Source organism: Melanostigma gelatinosum (genome assembly GCF_949748355.1).
Source record: "Melanostigma gelatinosum genome assembly, chromosome: 5".
In the NCBI taxonomy this organism is placed as follows: Eukaryota; Metazoa; Chordata; class Actinopteri; order Perciformes; family Zoarcidae; genus Melanostigma; species Melanostigma gelatinosum.
Window position 1 is genome coordinate 21,321,331 of NC_136638.1, and position 17,708 is coordinate 21,339,038.

Consider the following 17,708-nt stretch of genomic DNA (forward strand, 5'->3'; position numbering starts at 1 on the left):
AGCGTCTTACACTCTCTGGCCAATTGCTATTCATAGCTCTCATGGCCCGAGAGCCCCGTTGTCTTGCGTCTTTGTTTCAGGCCTGTCTTTCATGTTGATGGATCTAACCTTTGCAGAAACCAAGCCATGTCGCTACAATGACTTCACAAGCCCAGCAGGGTGTGCGGTGGGCTGATGGGACAGGACTCTTAAGAATATAACATCCAGGACCCCCTTGGTGTCGCCAGACAGTGGCAGTGAGGCTCCTTAAGATACATTTAAATGTTGTAGAAAATAATGCAGGAGGTACAGTTTTAAATAAGAATGTGTTCTGTTATTTCTCTCAAGTAAATAAAAAGATACAATCAAACAATCAAGCAAATAATGAATGCATTTAATGATATTAAAAGGAAATGTGAGATAAAGAGAGAACGAGCCGGCACATAACTTAACTCTGTCCCAGCAGTGTGCACAAATAAGTATACATCAGAGCATCGGCATTGATTCCTGTAATGCTGATACGGATCATGTAGCGTCACACCCAGGTATTGATCAGGGCATGGAAAATCAATAGCTTGTCTGGGAGCTCTGAGGAAGGAAAAAAACTTTGCTGATGGGAGTCAGCCAACCGAGGGGGGCTGTTGGGGTGATTAATGTCTCACCTTTTTGGAGTACTCGGCAGCCTTCTCCTCACTCTCTTCAACTTTGGCTTTATCCACACACTGATCTGCAAGACAAGAAAGCCACAGTCACAAGGCACTTCAAAGGCGCGATGTGCATCATTAGCTCCTCATGTGGGATTTTCAATTAGACCTCGGACTTGTTTCTCGAAGTGCATTCGAGCGGATAGGATTGGAAATGTTCCCCTCTTAGATCTGTAAGATGTTTACAACTTAAGATGCTCTTAAAAATTGTGATAGATCATGGGTGAATTTCACCATACCTGGAAATGCCACGTGTGTTTTGAGAAGGAAAACCAGCCCTCAAGTGAGTCATTTATCTTGGCACATCAAGGTTTATCAGTCGATGATTACATACTATAGTACTATAGTACCTATCTGTATATTTTCAGATGAGATTTTATTATTTGGTGGACATACGTATAAGTCTCCTTCAAAGGTTGTGTAAAATAGATGAAACACAAAACTCATTGATTGATAAAATAAACAAACAAACATGAATACAGAAAGTCTACTCTGGGAAAAAAATATAAATGTGAAGCTTTGGCGACTGATGCAACTGCTGTGTTGACCTTCTGAAAAAGTATTTTCACGATATGTTCAATAACCGCCTCACATACAGCAAAACCAATCATGCTGCGCAACTCTTGGCTCTTTACTCTCACTGACAGAGTCTCCATATAGTAGGAATCGTCACCTAAACAGTGTGAGCTGTTATCTGTTGCTTACGGGTGTGCGTCTTGGACAAGATTAAAATCAGTCAGAGCATTAAATACGGAACTACATCAGCGTTTTGGTGAATTTTACTACATTTTCATCCCATATTACACAATCACCCTGTTAATGAATCATATGAGGGGTAGTGTATGTGCAAGTTGTAAGTGTAAATTATTGTTAGATCACACATCACCAGACACATTGTCCCACTACAGAATAATCAAATCAAAAAACATCACCTTTATGTGAATGTGACAAAAAAAGAGCTAAAAACAGAAAAGACAAAAAAGAGTGGCAAGGCATAATTCAGATAGCCGTGCGGATGTGGCATCTATGTCGTTAGTCTGAATTTAACAAAACACATCGGTGAAACTTTCTCACTACCTGATTAAATTTCAGTAAAAGTGAGATTTAACAACCTATTCACTGCTGCATCAGTCCATTGTGCATAGGGTGAGAAACTTTTAATGACTCTTTGTTGGCAAGTCACAGAACTGTTGGGGACACCACAGAGAGACACAAAGTGGTGGTATTTATTTTCTGTGTTAGAAAAAAAAAAAAGTCTCCATTAGCAATGCAGTGTAAATGGATGTTTTCTCTCTGATTCCATGAACACTGCTGACGACTGAGTAACTGAGGTAAATTACATTTAAAATGATTCTAAACAAGCCGGATTCATTTGACCAAATGTAATGTATTGTTCATCAATAATGAGATGACCCCATCGTATATGTCAAGCCACTGCAGGTGTTTGTCAGGAGAATCTCAGGGGGATCGGGGAGGATAATGAGAGTGACTGCCAGGCACCAAAACATTTGTAGCTACATCAGTGATATGCCTCCTGCAGCACAGAGTTTCAAAAGAAACAAACCGATCTTGAGAATGATTTCAGAGTATAAGAATATGAACTACAAGTTGTGCGGACTTTTATTTCACATGTTAGACTTTTGCCAACACGTGTTTAAATCAATGAGTGAGGAGTTATGCAGCAATTGTTTCATTTCATTTAAGTACCAATCAGATGGGTGAAGTCCACGTCCAATCTTTTGCTGAAGCCAAAGTCGGGGTCCATGCCACTGCGATGCAGGACCACCTGAGACACGCATTCTTCTATCACCTTGTAATACTGAGGCCTGAGGGGTCAGAACACATGAAGCAGAGCAATTAGACAAGCCACAGGACAAATATGAGTGACATAAACTCCACAAGGCTAATTAACCACAAATTATTCCCTTATACAAGCTAGAGGACACAAAATGCCATGTCAAAAATGGAGCTGCTGGAGAAAATAGCCACCCTATTAAATTTGATCACTTGCTTCAGCACAATCATGAAATTAGCAGATTAATGGGCACACAGAGCCCAGGTCTGTATTAGTCTGTCCATTTCAAGGTGACAGACGGTAGCCGAGGCTACGCTTGCCCTCTTGCCTAATTTGCAATCATCTTTGCCAATTAGTGCAACCATAAAAAGTGAAATGTAAATCTAATCAGTGTAATGTGTGTAATTGAAAGCACAATGACCAGGAAAACATGTCAGCCAGTTAGGAGTGTGACTGAGTGCTCGGTGTTGTCGTGCAGGGTGTCTGAATCAGCCCGAGAGTCCTTTTTCCGCCACACAGGTTGGTATGTGACCTTTTCTCGGTAACATTATCAACTTTAATTGGAAGTGACATTTAGCGAATACAATGGCAACTTAAGCCGAACTCCAAACTGAGAAATAAGTATTTTATAAGCATGACATTGACCAGAAATTGATGGTTGAATTCGCAAAAGACACCTTTTTTATTTTGTATTCCTCTAAAGACTGTAAATTGGAAGCTGAGGTTTGGACTGAGGTAGATGTAGATAATTTACCCTTTTAGGATGCTCACATAAAATGCCCTCATAAAATGATAAAAGAACGACTCCCTGAACCAGAAACAACATCAATCACAGGTGCACGTGGCCGTGACCAACTAATTGTTGCAGTTTGCGTGTGAAATCTGGGCAATCGCAAATCTGCTACAGCACTATGAAATCTGGAGTAGGGGTGGAGTGGGATGAATTAATTACTAGTAGGAATAATACAGTACCAACAGCTGGAGAAGGGACATGCTTCTGATTCAATGATCACATCAACTCCTTTCATCTGAATTTAAAATTGCAGGTTTCTAGTGGGCACAGAGGAGAGGCGATGTTTACCTTCGAGTCCCAGAGCACAAATATCCAGTACGAGCTTCAAAATATCCTTCCAGTGGCAGCTGATGTAGCTTTAATTTACAGATAGTATAAGCTCTGCCCGTCTGATGGCTCTGCATGAAGGCTTCATGGGAAGGATGCACTGACTTAAATGTCATAACTGATTTGAGCAGGCAGAGCTGTGAGCAAAGTGTCTGTTCCCAGGTGGGTTCATTTTGCGGGATACCAAAATATTGCACATATATTAAATAATGTGTCGAAAGGAAAAGGAACGTGATAAACAGAAACTTCTTATTGTAACGATTACATGGAATAGTTGTTTCCAAGGCTGTGACTATCTGTTGCCCATGAATTCAAAGGCTACGTTCCGTTGCCACCTTGTGGGTGGACAGGCCGCATCACGGTACGAACCAAAATACGAAAGGAGCCAAAGCAAATCGGAATAAATCAGCATTTAGGTGCACTGTTGTGAAAGCATGAAATGCCATACATTAAGCTTGAGCTGGCGGATTCGCCCACTCGTGATTGGAACAAGCGAGAGAAAGCTCACACATCGCCCTGCATGGCTTAAGCACTGTGGCACTCGGCTTACAACTGTCAACCGATGTACACCATATTATTATCTCAATAAGCCGCCCTATTTTCCCTTCGTCCTCCATCCTCCGCCACCACCGAGCAGATAGTGACTGGGTGGAGATAGCTAGAGACGGAGAGAGTGACCCAGAACTGTCAGGCCCCTCCACAGTGGGCAGGGGCCGGGCTCCAGAAGCATCACGTCCCCTGCATCATATCCCACCTCGTCTTTTACTCTGGCACCTTCGTTCCTTCCAATGATAGCTCGCAGTTCAGCCCCGCCCCAGCCACTTGATCCAGCTCTGCTCCACATAACCAGTGTAATCCCCATATCACGAGACTCCAAAAAGAGCAGATCTGCTCTACATTTACTGGGTGGGTTTGATGTGCTCCCATTCATTACGCTTGCAGTGAGAGATTAATTATCAAAAATAAACCAAGCCCCGGAGGGGAGCGCAACAACTAATGTTGTCTTACGAGGAATGACAGTAGACAGAGCACTTAAACCGTTTGCCCACTGCAGACCTTCTTATTATTAGAATACGTATTATATTATTCAATTAATTATCATTTGATGTGGATTATCATTTGACACAGGAACCAAGTGTGCTATCAATTCCAATAAAGACTATGATCAAAAACAACATAATCGTTGACTGAATACAGGATAAGTCTGTAACACAAAACATAACATTTCTAACCTACGATGCACAATTTAAACGACAGCCGTGCATTGCTATGGTTGACAAAACATTATAGATGCACTACTACTGTGAGGTATTAGCACTATTTCACATGGACATGATTTTGAGCACTGCATGAAGAGATGGTAACTTTGTGGGCAAAGACTGAAAAAGATAGATAGTATGTATTGGAAATAGCTGCATGTACTGTAGTACTGCATCATCCATCATCCTAAGTCACACATCATTGTATGCGGGGAAAAATACCTCAGTCAGAAATAATGCCTGGTGTTAATGCATGTGTGTGCACATGTGTGGGTTTGTCCTTGCATTTGTGATGGAGGTGGGAGGGGGAGAAAAATATTTCAAAAACACATCTTTAAAAAGAGCATGATTTTTTTGTACGTGATCCCTTGTTATGGCCGTCTCACAGAGGGGTACATGGACACTGGAGCAGAGGTGGACGTGGCTGTACGAGCTGGTTAATGAGAATTATATTTCTCACTTCCTACGAATAGATGTGGAATACATTATTCATAACTCCAAGGGAGCAGCAACTTGTCTATGGTAAATTCATCTTCTTCCTTGCATCCTGCCTCCATCTTCCAATGTTTTTTTAATTTTTTCTGCAAAAAGGGCCGACACAGCTGGGAATTCATCAGTGTCACTCCATTTGGAGGAATGGCGGCGTTACTGCCCAGTGAATGACACATTTGCTCTAAAAGGAAAAGTAGACCAGTTTAAAATGACCTAATAATTCCAAAATACAGAATATCATCCCTACTCTATCATTTGCCAGCTGATCCACATTGCTTTGCTTCGGGTGTTAGCGCATATATATATATATATATATATATATATATATATATATATATATATATATATATTTATATATACATTTGTTTACCATATTGTATGTATTATGTGCAATGTATTTTATGTTTACTACTTATCAGTCAGACTGTTTAATTGAATTATTGAATAAGAGGGCCGAGCTAATAAATGTTGCCTTCGCAGGCAGCAGCTCTGGGTAAATGACAAAAGGTACGGCAGAATAAAAGTTGGTCAACTTTGGCTTCCAAACATCTCTTACTTTTGGGAGGATAGATGTACACAACAAATGTCTCCGAGGCTTTTACTTTTATGTTGTCAAAGCCAAACAAACAGACCCACAGAGGCAATTCCTACTTCCTGTAAGTAAAATATGTTCAGAGTGCTGCATGAGGTGTCTACAGTTAAAAACAAACAACAAAAGCATCACATGGTTGATCGGTGAACAAAGGCCAGCGATCCAACAGAACTGACCTGATGTAATAGTCGTTCCTGATGAGCAGAAGGTGCTGAAGGACTGACAGGAAGTAGGACTCTGAGCCAGTATCCTTCACCATGTTGGACAGGAGATGGTACACTTCATTCATATCAGTGCAGGAGCAAGGTTAAGGAAAACAACTTCATGTTCATTCAGTAACTCTTAAGATCAACTTCCCGAGAAAACACCCATGTTGAGTTCATTGTAGAGGTGCACTCCACTCCTTGTAAACATTTGCATTTGTATTAGTTCTTGTGTTGTTTATAACTACTTATTTCTCCTCGCCTCTTCTTTTCTGACAGGCATCATTGTTCAAAAGCAAACAGAGGTGATTCCTCTCATCCGCGCTCTCTCTGGGGAGCCAAAGCAGTGCAAAGAGCCAATTTGAGGAGGGGGACTGGTGATAAAGAACGCTCCCCTCTGGCTTACCTGTCACTCTAAACCTCTCAGAACAGGGGGAATTAATTACATGAGAACCTCGCTGGTTCAAATGTTTAAGGCAAGAATGATCGGGATGTAGTTCAGCTGCCAGATTGAAACTGACATGTACTCGGGGAGAAATTCCTGTTATTAAATTTGCAAAAGGTATTGATTATGTGTCCTGTGTTTGCTTTCCCCAGGAGGAAGCAGTGATGGCTTTGACTAAAACACATGTTAAATAAGACAAGACTATCTTTTCTGTTCGTCCTTGTTCCAACACCGCATAATATATGTATCGATTATTTGCCGAGTATTTGTAATTCCTCTTATTCACAGACATAAAAAAACGTCCGATATCGAAATGATTGAATCAAAAACAATGAAATAACAATATGACAGAGTACAGAGAATAAACACCGGCATTGAACAACATGCAATCTATATGCTAATGGTGGATTTCTAGTACGAGGTTAATTTACAAATAACAAACCTTCTATTAGTGTTCTGAAAGTATATCTCCAAGAAGCAAAGAAGCCAGGAAAATGAATGATTCGGAGCCTTTTTAATTTGTGTGCTTGCGAAAGGAGGATTTCCCCACGGAGACTCATCTTGTTTGAAAAAGTGGAATAAGCCTCTCAGATATGTGCACACATGCAGACTAAAGAGACAGTAACCCTGTTAAGCTCGCAATGATGAAAACCTGATTGTCATCATAACATGAAGTGCGGTTCTTGACAATGTGTGCTAAAATATTTACACAGTATTTGCATATAGTGCAACAAACCGACTGCAAAAGCAATAAAGTGACGCTTTCAGCATGGTGATGGCATATGTTGTGATTATCCTCCCGTCTGCTTTTGGAACAGAAAAATGTCAGCAAAATGCAACATGCTATCATAGTTATTGGATATGCTATGTCATGGATCAAACACACATGACAGATGAGAGAGGACGTCACCACCTAATATGTTTTCAAAGGTCAATCTGAAGATTTTGTCGATTCCTGATTTGTTTCCAAATAGTATTTGCCAGGTTTCATCAACAGCTAATGCGGGATGACTCAGTTAGAGAGCATCAATGATTCTGATTATTTATTTCCTCAGCACATTCTCCATTCCTAATTCCATCATCCACACAAAACAATCTGCAGCCGCTGCGATTGTAGAGGATCAATTATTTTAAACACTGTTTGACACTTTTCCGATTAATTTCAACAATGTCTGTAATTAAACTCCTGTTCCATATCTTTTTTTTCCGAGAGGGAGGGATGGGAATACCGGCTCCTCTGCAGTATCATTGCCCTCCCTTGTATTAGCCGAGTATGAAGCCTGGGAGAATTACCAATCCTGTGAGATTCAATTATAGCCTCACCACAGCAGCATTTGAGAGGACATGAGAAGGAGCTCAGACTGGGAAAGTATCCAACGAGCTTCATCTATCACTAAGCTGCAGACATAAACCGAATGTAGAATGCCAATCCATTCAATGACAACCCCTCCACGCTCTCTTTCTCGCTCTCTGTCCCTCTCTTTACACTCCCTCTCCCAATAATGAATAAACATGAGTGGCAGTCACGTGTGACGCAGGCCAGTCAGCGGTGGGGTCAATCAATCACCATTTCACAGCTCATAAATATTCATTAGCGGCCTGGAGTCACCTCCTCGGCACCTGGACCTCGGCCGGACACAGAGGAGACAAGCCCCTCCAGGGTAATATTCATGAAACTGCTGCGAGAAACAAGACACATATGCAATGCTCAGGCAGTAGATGTACTGCCAGCGTGATAGCGTATGCGCGTGTGCGTGTGTGTGGGTCTGTGTGTGCTATGCAGGAAAAGCGACAAAGTGTAGCCGAGGCATTCGAATCATGCTCAGAGCCGGCAGATCAATACCACATTGTCCTTGGAAGCAAACATTGGGCCTGCTCATTTGTGAACTTGCTCAAGCACATCATTAATCCAGGTGCACTTTGTTTTTTTCCCCCCTCTCCATCTTCTCTCCACATACACAAATACATGAACCCCCCCCCCCCCCCCTCACCTACATGTGTCAACAGAAACTGTCACTCGTGGCAGCACTCTGTGCCAGTACTAGAACTCTGGGATTTGGTGGAAGAAAGGTTGCGGGAATGAACATCTGCATAACAATGTCAGCGTCTGGTTTGTCTGCTCACAATGTCAGCCATTCATACATCGCCTGAGAGGAGATTTGTGAATTATTAAAGGGCTCTTCTCTGGGATGCTTGAGGAAGTTTCCAACTGTGGACTAAATTACTGCTCACCTTATTAACTTCACTCTACATGTGCTGGAGTTGACATTGGTAGAGAGCTGGGGGAGAAAATCCACATTCCTAAAATGGAACAGGAAGAACAAGGCGTGACGAAGCCTTTACATGAGAAGCCTTGTTCATATAATATAATCTGACTCCACATGAAATGGTTAATTGTCTGTTGTGAATAATAAATGCTAAGAAGTGGAATGTGTCTGTTTGATATCTTCCTCTTGAGTCTCACAACAGTACTACTTAACCCAGCGCTAACAGACAAAAGGACAAAAAGTGAAGAGGAGGGGGGAGAGAAGTGCAAATAAAAAGCAGAGTAAAGAGGCGGAAGGTTCAGATGACAGGATTATTTACCGAGAATAACTGGACAGAGATGGATATCGTGCTCTGGCTCCTCAAATCCTTCTAGAATGAACCAACCCACGAGAGCTTTTGGCCTGTAAGGCTTGACCAAACCCACAATATACACTCAAATCTTGTTCTACTTCTATAGGCCTCTTTATCCTTATAGTCACACAGACGGAGGAAAAAAGGATATTCCATCTCCGCACGGATGTCATCCAGGCGATGGGAGAGTTCGATAGAGTCCTCCTCCTTATTCTCATTGAACACCTTCAGCTGGATGTCGAGCTCCTCCGTCTCTTTTAGCTCCTAGAATGAGTTAAGACATACAGTAAAGAGCTGATTATCATAAGCAGCCGTAGCACCTGCATGGAATAACTTAGACACAGCTTTTAATAATGTAACGCTCCCGTGTTGGTGTGTTGGAATGCTGTTGAAACTCGCATGTGTAACTGCTAAACAGGCCTCTTGTTAAAAAACTGGAATACTAGAATATCAGTGTTCCGGTTCCAGCTGTAGGCCTGTGAACCGAGACGCCCTGAACCCTCTCACTATTCCACACAGTACCCATTGCTGCACACCTGTTCCAGCCACGAGGGGCTACGGCAGTGCTCTTTACCACCTCTCTATGAATCACCGGCAGTGGAGTTTACAGACGGAGACAGGGCCAAATGTAACCCAATTTCTGCAGGTATCAATCAACCTGCACTGTTTTTTGGGGGGTTTTTCCGGGTGCACCATCTGTCTTGTGCAACAGAGGATCGGAGGGAGGTGCACAATGCCACAAAATAGGGGGGAAGGGGAAGGGGAGGGCCAAATACACGTGTCAAGGACTATCAGAACAAAACAAATTGCGGCCTTTTTTCCAGCGCAGTTCACTTCTTCTTTGCCAACAGCTACGCCGACTCCTGAGCATAACTCATAATTACATGGACGAGCGTCAGCTTGAATGTGGGCATTAAAAGCGGTGAACGTGGCATTCATAAATGACTGTACACTAAGACTCTTTCATATCGGGGGGGGGGGGCAGGATTGAAAGATAATTAAAGTAATGAGAGTAATAATCAACGGGAGCAGCTGGGATGACTTATTAACAACTGGCTCGGTGACACGTTCACCCCGCTCGCTACAAATGAGAGCTTGAGTGATGAGTTGGAGCTCGTTTGCCTTCGCCTCGTGTGAAGATGTGTAGGCCTGCTGATAATGATGCCAGGACGACCTGTGTGATGAGGTGCTGGCACTGCGTCACACTTGACAGAAGCCTCTGCTACTAATTACACCACTACCACTACCCAACGCATTAATAACAATTAAGGCTGTTCTTATATATGTCACTCATGTGATGCGACACCTGGATTATTTAGTTTGAAGCCTGATTGTTTTTTGAAACACAATTACATGAATATCACACGCATATTAAAGTCATTGCATGAGCCATCTGTTAATTACGGTCCAAGAAATTGTGTTACTTCCAAGGTTGGGCACTTAACTAGCATACATTCAAGCTGTAATGTGCTGTTAGGCTTTGATTCTGCTTGGTGGACTTAGAATGTATTCAAAGAGTGCATGGTTCTAACAGGACGACCACAGCAATACTGTGTTGTGCTAATGACCAGGATTTTGACAGAGCTGACTGAATTCACTGATTGAATTCACTGATTGACACTGGGGGAAAAAAGTTATGTTTGGGCCACAATCTCTTTCACGAAGTCGGCACCAGAACTTGATTTTTCAGGCGAGTGAATAACCGAACCAAACGTGCTGTGCGATAGCTTGATAACTCACAGGAAGGATCTTCTTGAGGCCGCATCTTAAAAACTCATTGCGTAGATGTATCCGGAAGTCCAGGTCATCGGGGGAGGTGACCAGGGCATTGATCAGCTGCATGCAAGCAACCTGCGGAATACACAGACACAGAAAGAAAAGAAAGAAACAACAGATGAGAAATGAGACTCAAAGGGAGATTTTTCTTGCAAAACATATCAATATAAGATCTCTTTTGAAAACGAAAGAAAAAGGATTGCAACGAAGAGGGGAGAAAAGGAGAGAGAGCGAGAAAGCACAGGCCGGGTGTGTCTCCATGTGCATTATTAATGGGTGTATTGGTCAGGAAAAAGCCTCGGTGTGTGTGTGTGTGTGTGTTTCGGTGTGTGCGTTGGATGGAGGAGGGGGTTAAGAGGAAATCACTGGTGAATTATAATGAGCAGTAAGGTGTTTCAGGGGACCTAGCCATGGATAAGACAGTTTTCCGTGGACAGACAATCGATAGCAGGCTGAAGGATTCCCATGGACGCCATGTGAAAAATGCTCTCCTGAAACCGTGACCCTGTACTGTTGGCTCGTATCTGTTGTTAATAAGATCCACAACAATGCTGGTTCTGTGTGGATTCCCGGAGCAGTTTTCTGGGGCAACATTTTTTAAACCTCTCAACCTACAAATGCAGATCCTCTTATGTCGTGTCATCTGCATATAAGCTATAGTAAATACTTGCTTTTCACTCATTGTCTTGCTTTGCCCCTTAAACACTTTACAACAGTTATTTGTTTTACTGTAATATATCATTAGCGCATCAGTCATATGTATCAGTTGTTTGAGTTTTTGTTTGCTGAAAGGCAGAACAAAAGCTACCTGAAATGCTTGCTGTTATGCAATAATGATTTACGGTATGATACTGCATATTCCTTTGGGAAAGCACATACTTGTGGCAGTAAAGGATGCACCACCACCACTGACTATGCATTTTACCATATCCACCAGAGGCCAGATCCAAGAAACTCCACCAAATCTTCACAGAATTCATGCAAGTGAAGAAAGCCATGGAGCTCATGAAAAATTCTTTCTCTTCTTCTGCACAGAGATTGACACTCACATCAAATATGCCTCAGTCATGGACTGGGAAGCGGTTGTGTTGTGGGTGGGGGCATTATCTGTGTGGCGGGGGGGGCTCCAAACATCGTAATTAAAAGTGGCACTGCTGGGACAGTTTTTAAGTTGAAATGCTGAGTTTCTCTCGTGCTCAGCGACAAGTATAACCGGAACTATGGGAAAACACATTTTAATCACATTAGCTAAGTCTATTCTACAGCCCATCACAGGTTTTGGATAAAAAGTCTATTCATTTCCTTGAACCCCCTGCATCAGCAAAGCATTTTAATTTACTTCACAATTAGCAGAGCTTCATGTCATTAACTGCAAAATTTAAAGGAAAGACAACAACCTCCTAATAAAAGAATATCTACTTTCACTTCCACCACCCGCCTCATCAGTTTCCTTCATGACTTTTCCTTCATGACTTCACAATCCCTGCCGTTAAAAAAGTAATTTCTTCAGTAATTCCCTGCTTTTGGTTTCACAAAAGCATGTTTTAAGCTGCGTTTTTTTATTTTTTTATTTTTTTTTAAATCGCTGTTGTATCGTCTTTCCTGCTGCTGCAGAAAACTAGTGAAGACGAAGAGCGGTATGGTGCTTTAGTTGCCCTTTCACATCGAGTCCCCTGAGACCCAACCTGACAGCAGCATGGGGGGAAAAAAAGCAAGGGAGTATTTGTAAGATGTGAGAAAACATGAGCAAGATAGTGAGAGGAGGAGAACATGTGGGACAGAGACAAGGAAGACAAAAAGCTGAGAGGAATTCAACATATCTGCTTTTTTTAAATATATTTTTTATTATTATTTTTATTAATACGGTGCTTGCTTCTCTTTAGGTTTGGGCAGTGTGAATCAGTGTGTACGACTATCAGAGGCATCCTGAAATTGATACTGTAGTAGAGAATAACACAGTATTTAAAGTGCTATAGAGAACCAGTGGTAACTGTATTGGTTACTGAACCAAAAGGGTTACTTGTATCCTTTAAAAGAAATAATGGAGTAAAAAAAGCAGCTGTGAATGCATGATGAATGTCAGCCAGTTGTGTTCACTTCCGTTTCCTAACCTGGAGCTGCTGGGCTTCGTGGTTCTCCAGTCCTTCCACAATTGGAGCAAATCTCTCTTTGTTGTTCCTCTCCGCAGCTATTGTCATGGCGGCTAGAATCTTATCCAGGCTGGAAGAAAAAAAGGGAACAGGGAGAAGGCCCGACACAAAAGTCAACAAACACTTTTATCACCTCACTGACAGAACATTTACTCACAATTTTCGTCTCGAACGCCATGTGTCTTATCTTCCCTTATCGGCCAGTCTTTGGTCGCCCTGACAAATGCTCCCGCTTTCCTTCCCTTTGATTGCAACCCGGTCTATTATTGCCGCAGTATCCAATTTTGACCTCATCATGCTTGTTGCTAAGGTGATGCTGGACAAAGACGGGGTTCTACTGCAAATGTTCAGTCGTCAAAGCAATTGCGGTAGAGTGTGCTTAGCTGGGTGAAAAGGGGGGCACATTATAGCAGGGACCAGACTAATGTGCAAATACAGCTATTGAGAAGGTAAGCAAATTGGGCACTTGCAAGGGCTCAAGGCAGCTCATCTAAATCGCACGTTGGACCATTTCAGCCTCTAAATGTGAATGAAAGAGAAATTATGTGCTGCATGTACAAACACACACACACAGGCCGCAATTTCAGTCAATTGATGTCTTATGAGCACTTGTACAAACACTGATTTACAATATGCTCACATAATAATTGGCTACAGGTGGTCTCTCTGTCACTGCAAGGCCACATTTGCTATTTCGCCTTCATAAATTGCAAAAATGAAGAGCTTAATCCCCTGCCCTCACCCTTCTTACTCCCGTTGGTACGAAAAGAGCTCTTATGCTGATGTACAAGTTCGTCGATCCAATAAATGAATGAAGAAATAAATAAACGGGCAGCTGTTGGGATGAACCGATGTATGCACGCGCAAAAGTGTGCTCACACAAGCCACCAAGGCTCGCCGTTGCCACTTGTATTAGCTTGTATCAACCTCACATAAAAAATAACACTTTCAGGATGACAAAATACGAGAGGACGGTATGTGTGGAGTTAGCTTGACAAAGAGATAAATGGAACGGCCATGCTCTGTGATAGGGGTTACAAAGTCACAGACAAGCATGGGGCGCTGCATACTGAGTAGCTTTAAAGCCAGTTCAGGCGACGCTTCAAAACAGGCGAGATAGATCTGCTTAACTTGACTTGTTCCCTTTTGATGCTGTCAGCTGAAGAGGGTGTTGAACATGAGCCAGCGTCACAACACTGGTTGGCAGAGAAGTTTCTGAGCAAGAAATGTGACGCCTCAGCTCCTTTGGCTGTCATTTCTACAGGATGGGTAGATTTTAATGCAGGGCTGTGATCATGGCAACCATTTGGATGTTTACTTCAAACTATTCTTGAATACTTTGAGAACGGTGGGAGAGGTACTTGTTCTATCTATACACCACGTATCTTAAATATAGCTGTGTGTGTGTGTGTGTGTGTGTTATAGCGGGGAATGTAATAAACAATATTAAATCAAATATTTCATAATTCAAAATCTTTTTTTTCATAGAAAAATACTTATTGTACACTGACATCTGTGTTTAATGTGTATATGAGTATAATTGTGATTTAAAAAGAAATCAACTGAAATTTTATATGAATTGAATCAAATCAATGTAAAGTTGAAGATTCACACTCGTTGATGTTATGTAACTTTAAAAAAAAACATTCCGCAAACCGCGCAGGGTCACGGTGCTTCATGCAGAGAGGCCGATCAGGATGGTCAGAGGAGTGAGACGCACAGCTGAACTCAACACACAATTTGTGGGTTTGTTTATTTCCAACACTGCATACAGACTGACTTTGAGGTGCCATTGTTATTCTAGTCTGGCCCTGTGGGAAACAATAAAAAACACTCCCCTAAATCCAATTTATAAGATGTCAGCCAGGTTTGTGTGTCCGTGGCAAACTACACTGAGTAGTTCAACACAGACTAAACTGCATCATCTGACCATGTGACCGAACAAACAAAGGTCTATACTGTTTTGGGTCATCTGTAAATGTAGTATATGCTCACAGCGAGTAACCATGTACGCATGCAATGCAATCTGTGTCTGAGCGTTTGCCACCCAGCGGGAGAAGATTGAAGCAATAGTGATCGTCCAGTGTTTACAAGAAACAGACATCTCCTTCCCCTCCTGCTAAACATCATAGAGCGTGTACCCACAGCAGTGATGGATTATATCTCTTTCATTGTCATATTTCTTTTTTTCCGTCATCAGTCAGGATTTTGAATTGGCGCTGTGCTGTTTTCATATCAGCTGTGATTTACTGAGAACGATAAGGAAACATGTCCCTCAATCAATTTTGAATACTGAGAACTTGCTTGCGACTTTGAATGGCGGTTAGGCAAAAGTATTTAAAGGGACAGTACACCTCAAAATCAAAAACACATATGTTCCCTCGTATAGCCGTAGTGCTATTTACCAATCTTCTTCTGCCTTCTCTGGAATATACTGGGACTATATGGCACCCAGCTTGGTATGAAAGCATGCAAGGTTTCCTGCATGAAGCTGCTCATAACAATTTGAATTTTCTTGAGTTTTTGAGGTTTTTTAGCACCATAAATTGAGTGCCATGCAGTCCTATTATATTTGAGAGAAGGCAGACTTCTCTATGGCCGATATCTGGAAAACCAGGCAACTCACACTAAAACAATGTAGATTGATAAAAAGCACTACAAGTAAGGCTTTTTATTTTGGTGTTTAAAGTGTGAGTAAAAGGGCCCTTTAAAGGGTCAGTTCATCCAAATTACAAAAAAAATTCCCTTGAGTAATTTGGACAAAAAGCCATTCATGTAGTTTCAGTTTCATTTGCAAATGTTTTGATGTCACTGAAAGCTCTGGACTATGTCTCCTTAATGTCCACAGCCAGTTTATCAAATTATCGTGAGACATCGGGGGATTGTTTCTTGATATTTGTTATTTCTTCACTCTCTGGACATCACAAGTGGATTTCCATTGACATCCATTTTCTCGGGGCAGCAGTAAGTCTCAATGGCAAACATTTTCTACAGCTGAACCTCTCAATTACGTAATCTGAAATGTGACACAATCTTTAATCCCCTTAACATTCTTGGGGCATGATTTCAATGTTGAGTGGGTGGGCATATGATAGGCTTTCTAGAGATGTCTCTTGAATTGTATGCAAGACACGAGGAAGTGTGCAAAAGCAAGATGTATGACAGCAAATGTGACAAATGATCAGGTAATTTGACTTACATATTTTCCTCTCCAATAATACAGAAAGCAGAGAGAATTTTGACAATCTCGGTCATCATGCTGGTCTGTTTGGGGTCAATCGCTCGTGCCAACAGCAACAGGCTCCGCTCATCTCCCAAGATCCTTTGCAGTCCATACTGTGAGACACGGAAGGGAGGAGGTAGGATACAGAAAAGGTCCATTGAGGATAAATTAATGAGAGCATTTGCATGTATGGAGAACTTCAAGTGAGAAAATAATTATAAAAAGAAGCTAATATACGTAATTTATAGTAAGCCTTAAATTTTCTTTTAAGGAGGGACAACGAGGCCATGGGAGAAAATGGAGAGGATGATGAATTCATTCAATTCAGGACAGGACTATAGGGACAGTTATAGTCTCCCGTACCTTTTAGTCCCAGACACAACTGAAGGAATGGGCAGAGATGACCACGTGTGGGGATTCACTCTTACAGAAGCAACATCAAGAGTCTGTCTGCCCTTGAAATGTCTGCCACTTTTGATAAATGAGCAAGACCTTCCCAAAAAGGATAATTCAAAGATCTGAGACTGTTGCCTTGAAACGGAAAAATTAGCTCCACTTTGCCGAGCCTCTATTCCAGGCTCGTCATAGTCCAGATTCAAATAAGGCTTTGAGTCCTGGCCAGCTGAGCTTCGATTAGACATTTGATATTTATATTCTTTTAATATTAGTCCACAAGTCTAGCCTTCTGTCCTTAGATTCAGTACTTGGAGAGACATTACCTTTACGCTCCTACTAGTCAATTTCAAAGTCATTTAGGACTGCATCAAGCAATGTCATTTCATCGTGCAGGTATATTGAAGTAGAATTAATCATGTGAGGAATAAATTGTGTGGATTTCTCCGTTGACTCATACAAACCTTATTGTTCATGAAAGCCTTCAAGCACTGGATAAGTTTGTGCTGGTTCCGTTTATCAATATTCTCTTGCCTGAGAAAAAACAAACAAACAAAACAATGAAAAGGGAATTGTGATTATATGAACACAACCCGGCACGATCACAATTACACAGAGAGGGGACGTCTTACTGTTTCTTGTCCAGCAGCTTCTCCAGAGCATCCAGAAGAAGCCCGAGACCCTCATGACCGAAGTTATTAACCCAACTAGAAGGGAGACACAGACACACAAAGAAATACAGTTATGCATTATATTGTAATATCCAGTAAAAATCATTATTGCCCTGCTGCTTCGTTGCAAACGATGTTGATTCACAGAAGGAAGCGAACACAAATATTCCACTAACCTTAAAAGAAATAAGTAATTCATAATGATATCAAAGGTTTAACAGTCACTTGGATACATTGACTGTTGCAGTTTTAAATTCCTAATAGGGGGAGCTGCAAATAAATTTGAA

The 17,708-nt window shown here is 41.7% G+C and overlaps 1 protein-coding gene across 1 annotated transcript in view; it reads right to left on the bottom strand.

Annotated features, from left to right (window-relative positions):
- Window positions 1-17,708, bottom strand: part of diaph2 (diaphanous-related formin 2) — a 349,512-nt gene that overhangs the window by 225,737 nt on the left and 106,067 nt on the right. Inside the window, exons 7-15 of the mRNA XM_079268826.1 lie at window positions 17,383-17,457; window positions 17,215-17,284; window positions 16,334-16,470; window positions 13,096-13,204; window positions 10,949-11,059; window positions 9,339-9,472; window positions 6,118-6,234; window positions 2,391-2,509; window positions 642-706 (exon numbers count right to left, since the gene is read on the bottom strand). Coding sequence (XP_079124952.1) covers window positions 642-706; window positions 2,391-2,509; window positions 6,118-6,234; window positions 9,339-9,472; window positions 10,949-11,059; window positions 13,096-13,204; window positions 16,334-16,470; window positions 17,215-17,284; window positions 17,383-17,457 — 937 coding nt within the window. The remainder of the gene's footprint in view (window positions 1-641; window positions 707-2,390; window positions 2,510-6,117; window positions 6,235-9,338; window positions 9,473-10,948; window positions 11,060-13,095; window positions 13,205-16,333; window positions 16,471-17,214; window positions 17,285-17,382; window positions 17,458-17,708) is intronic.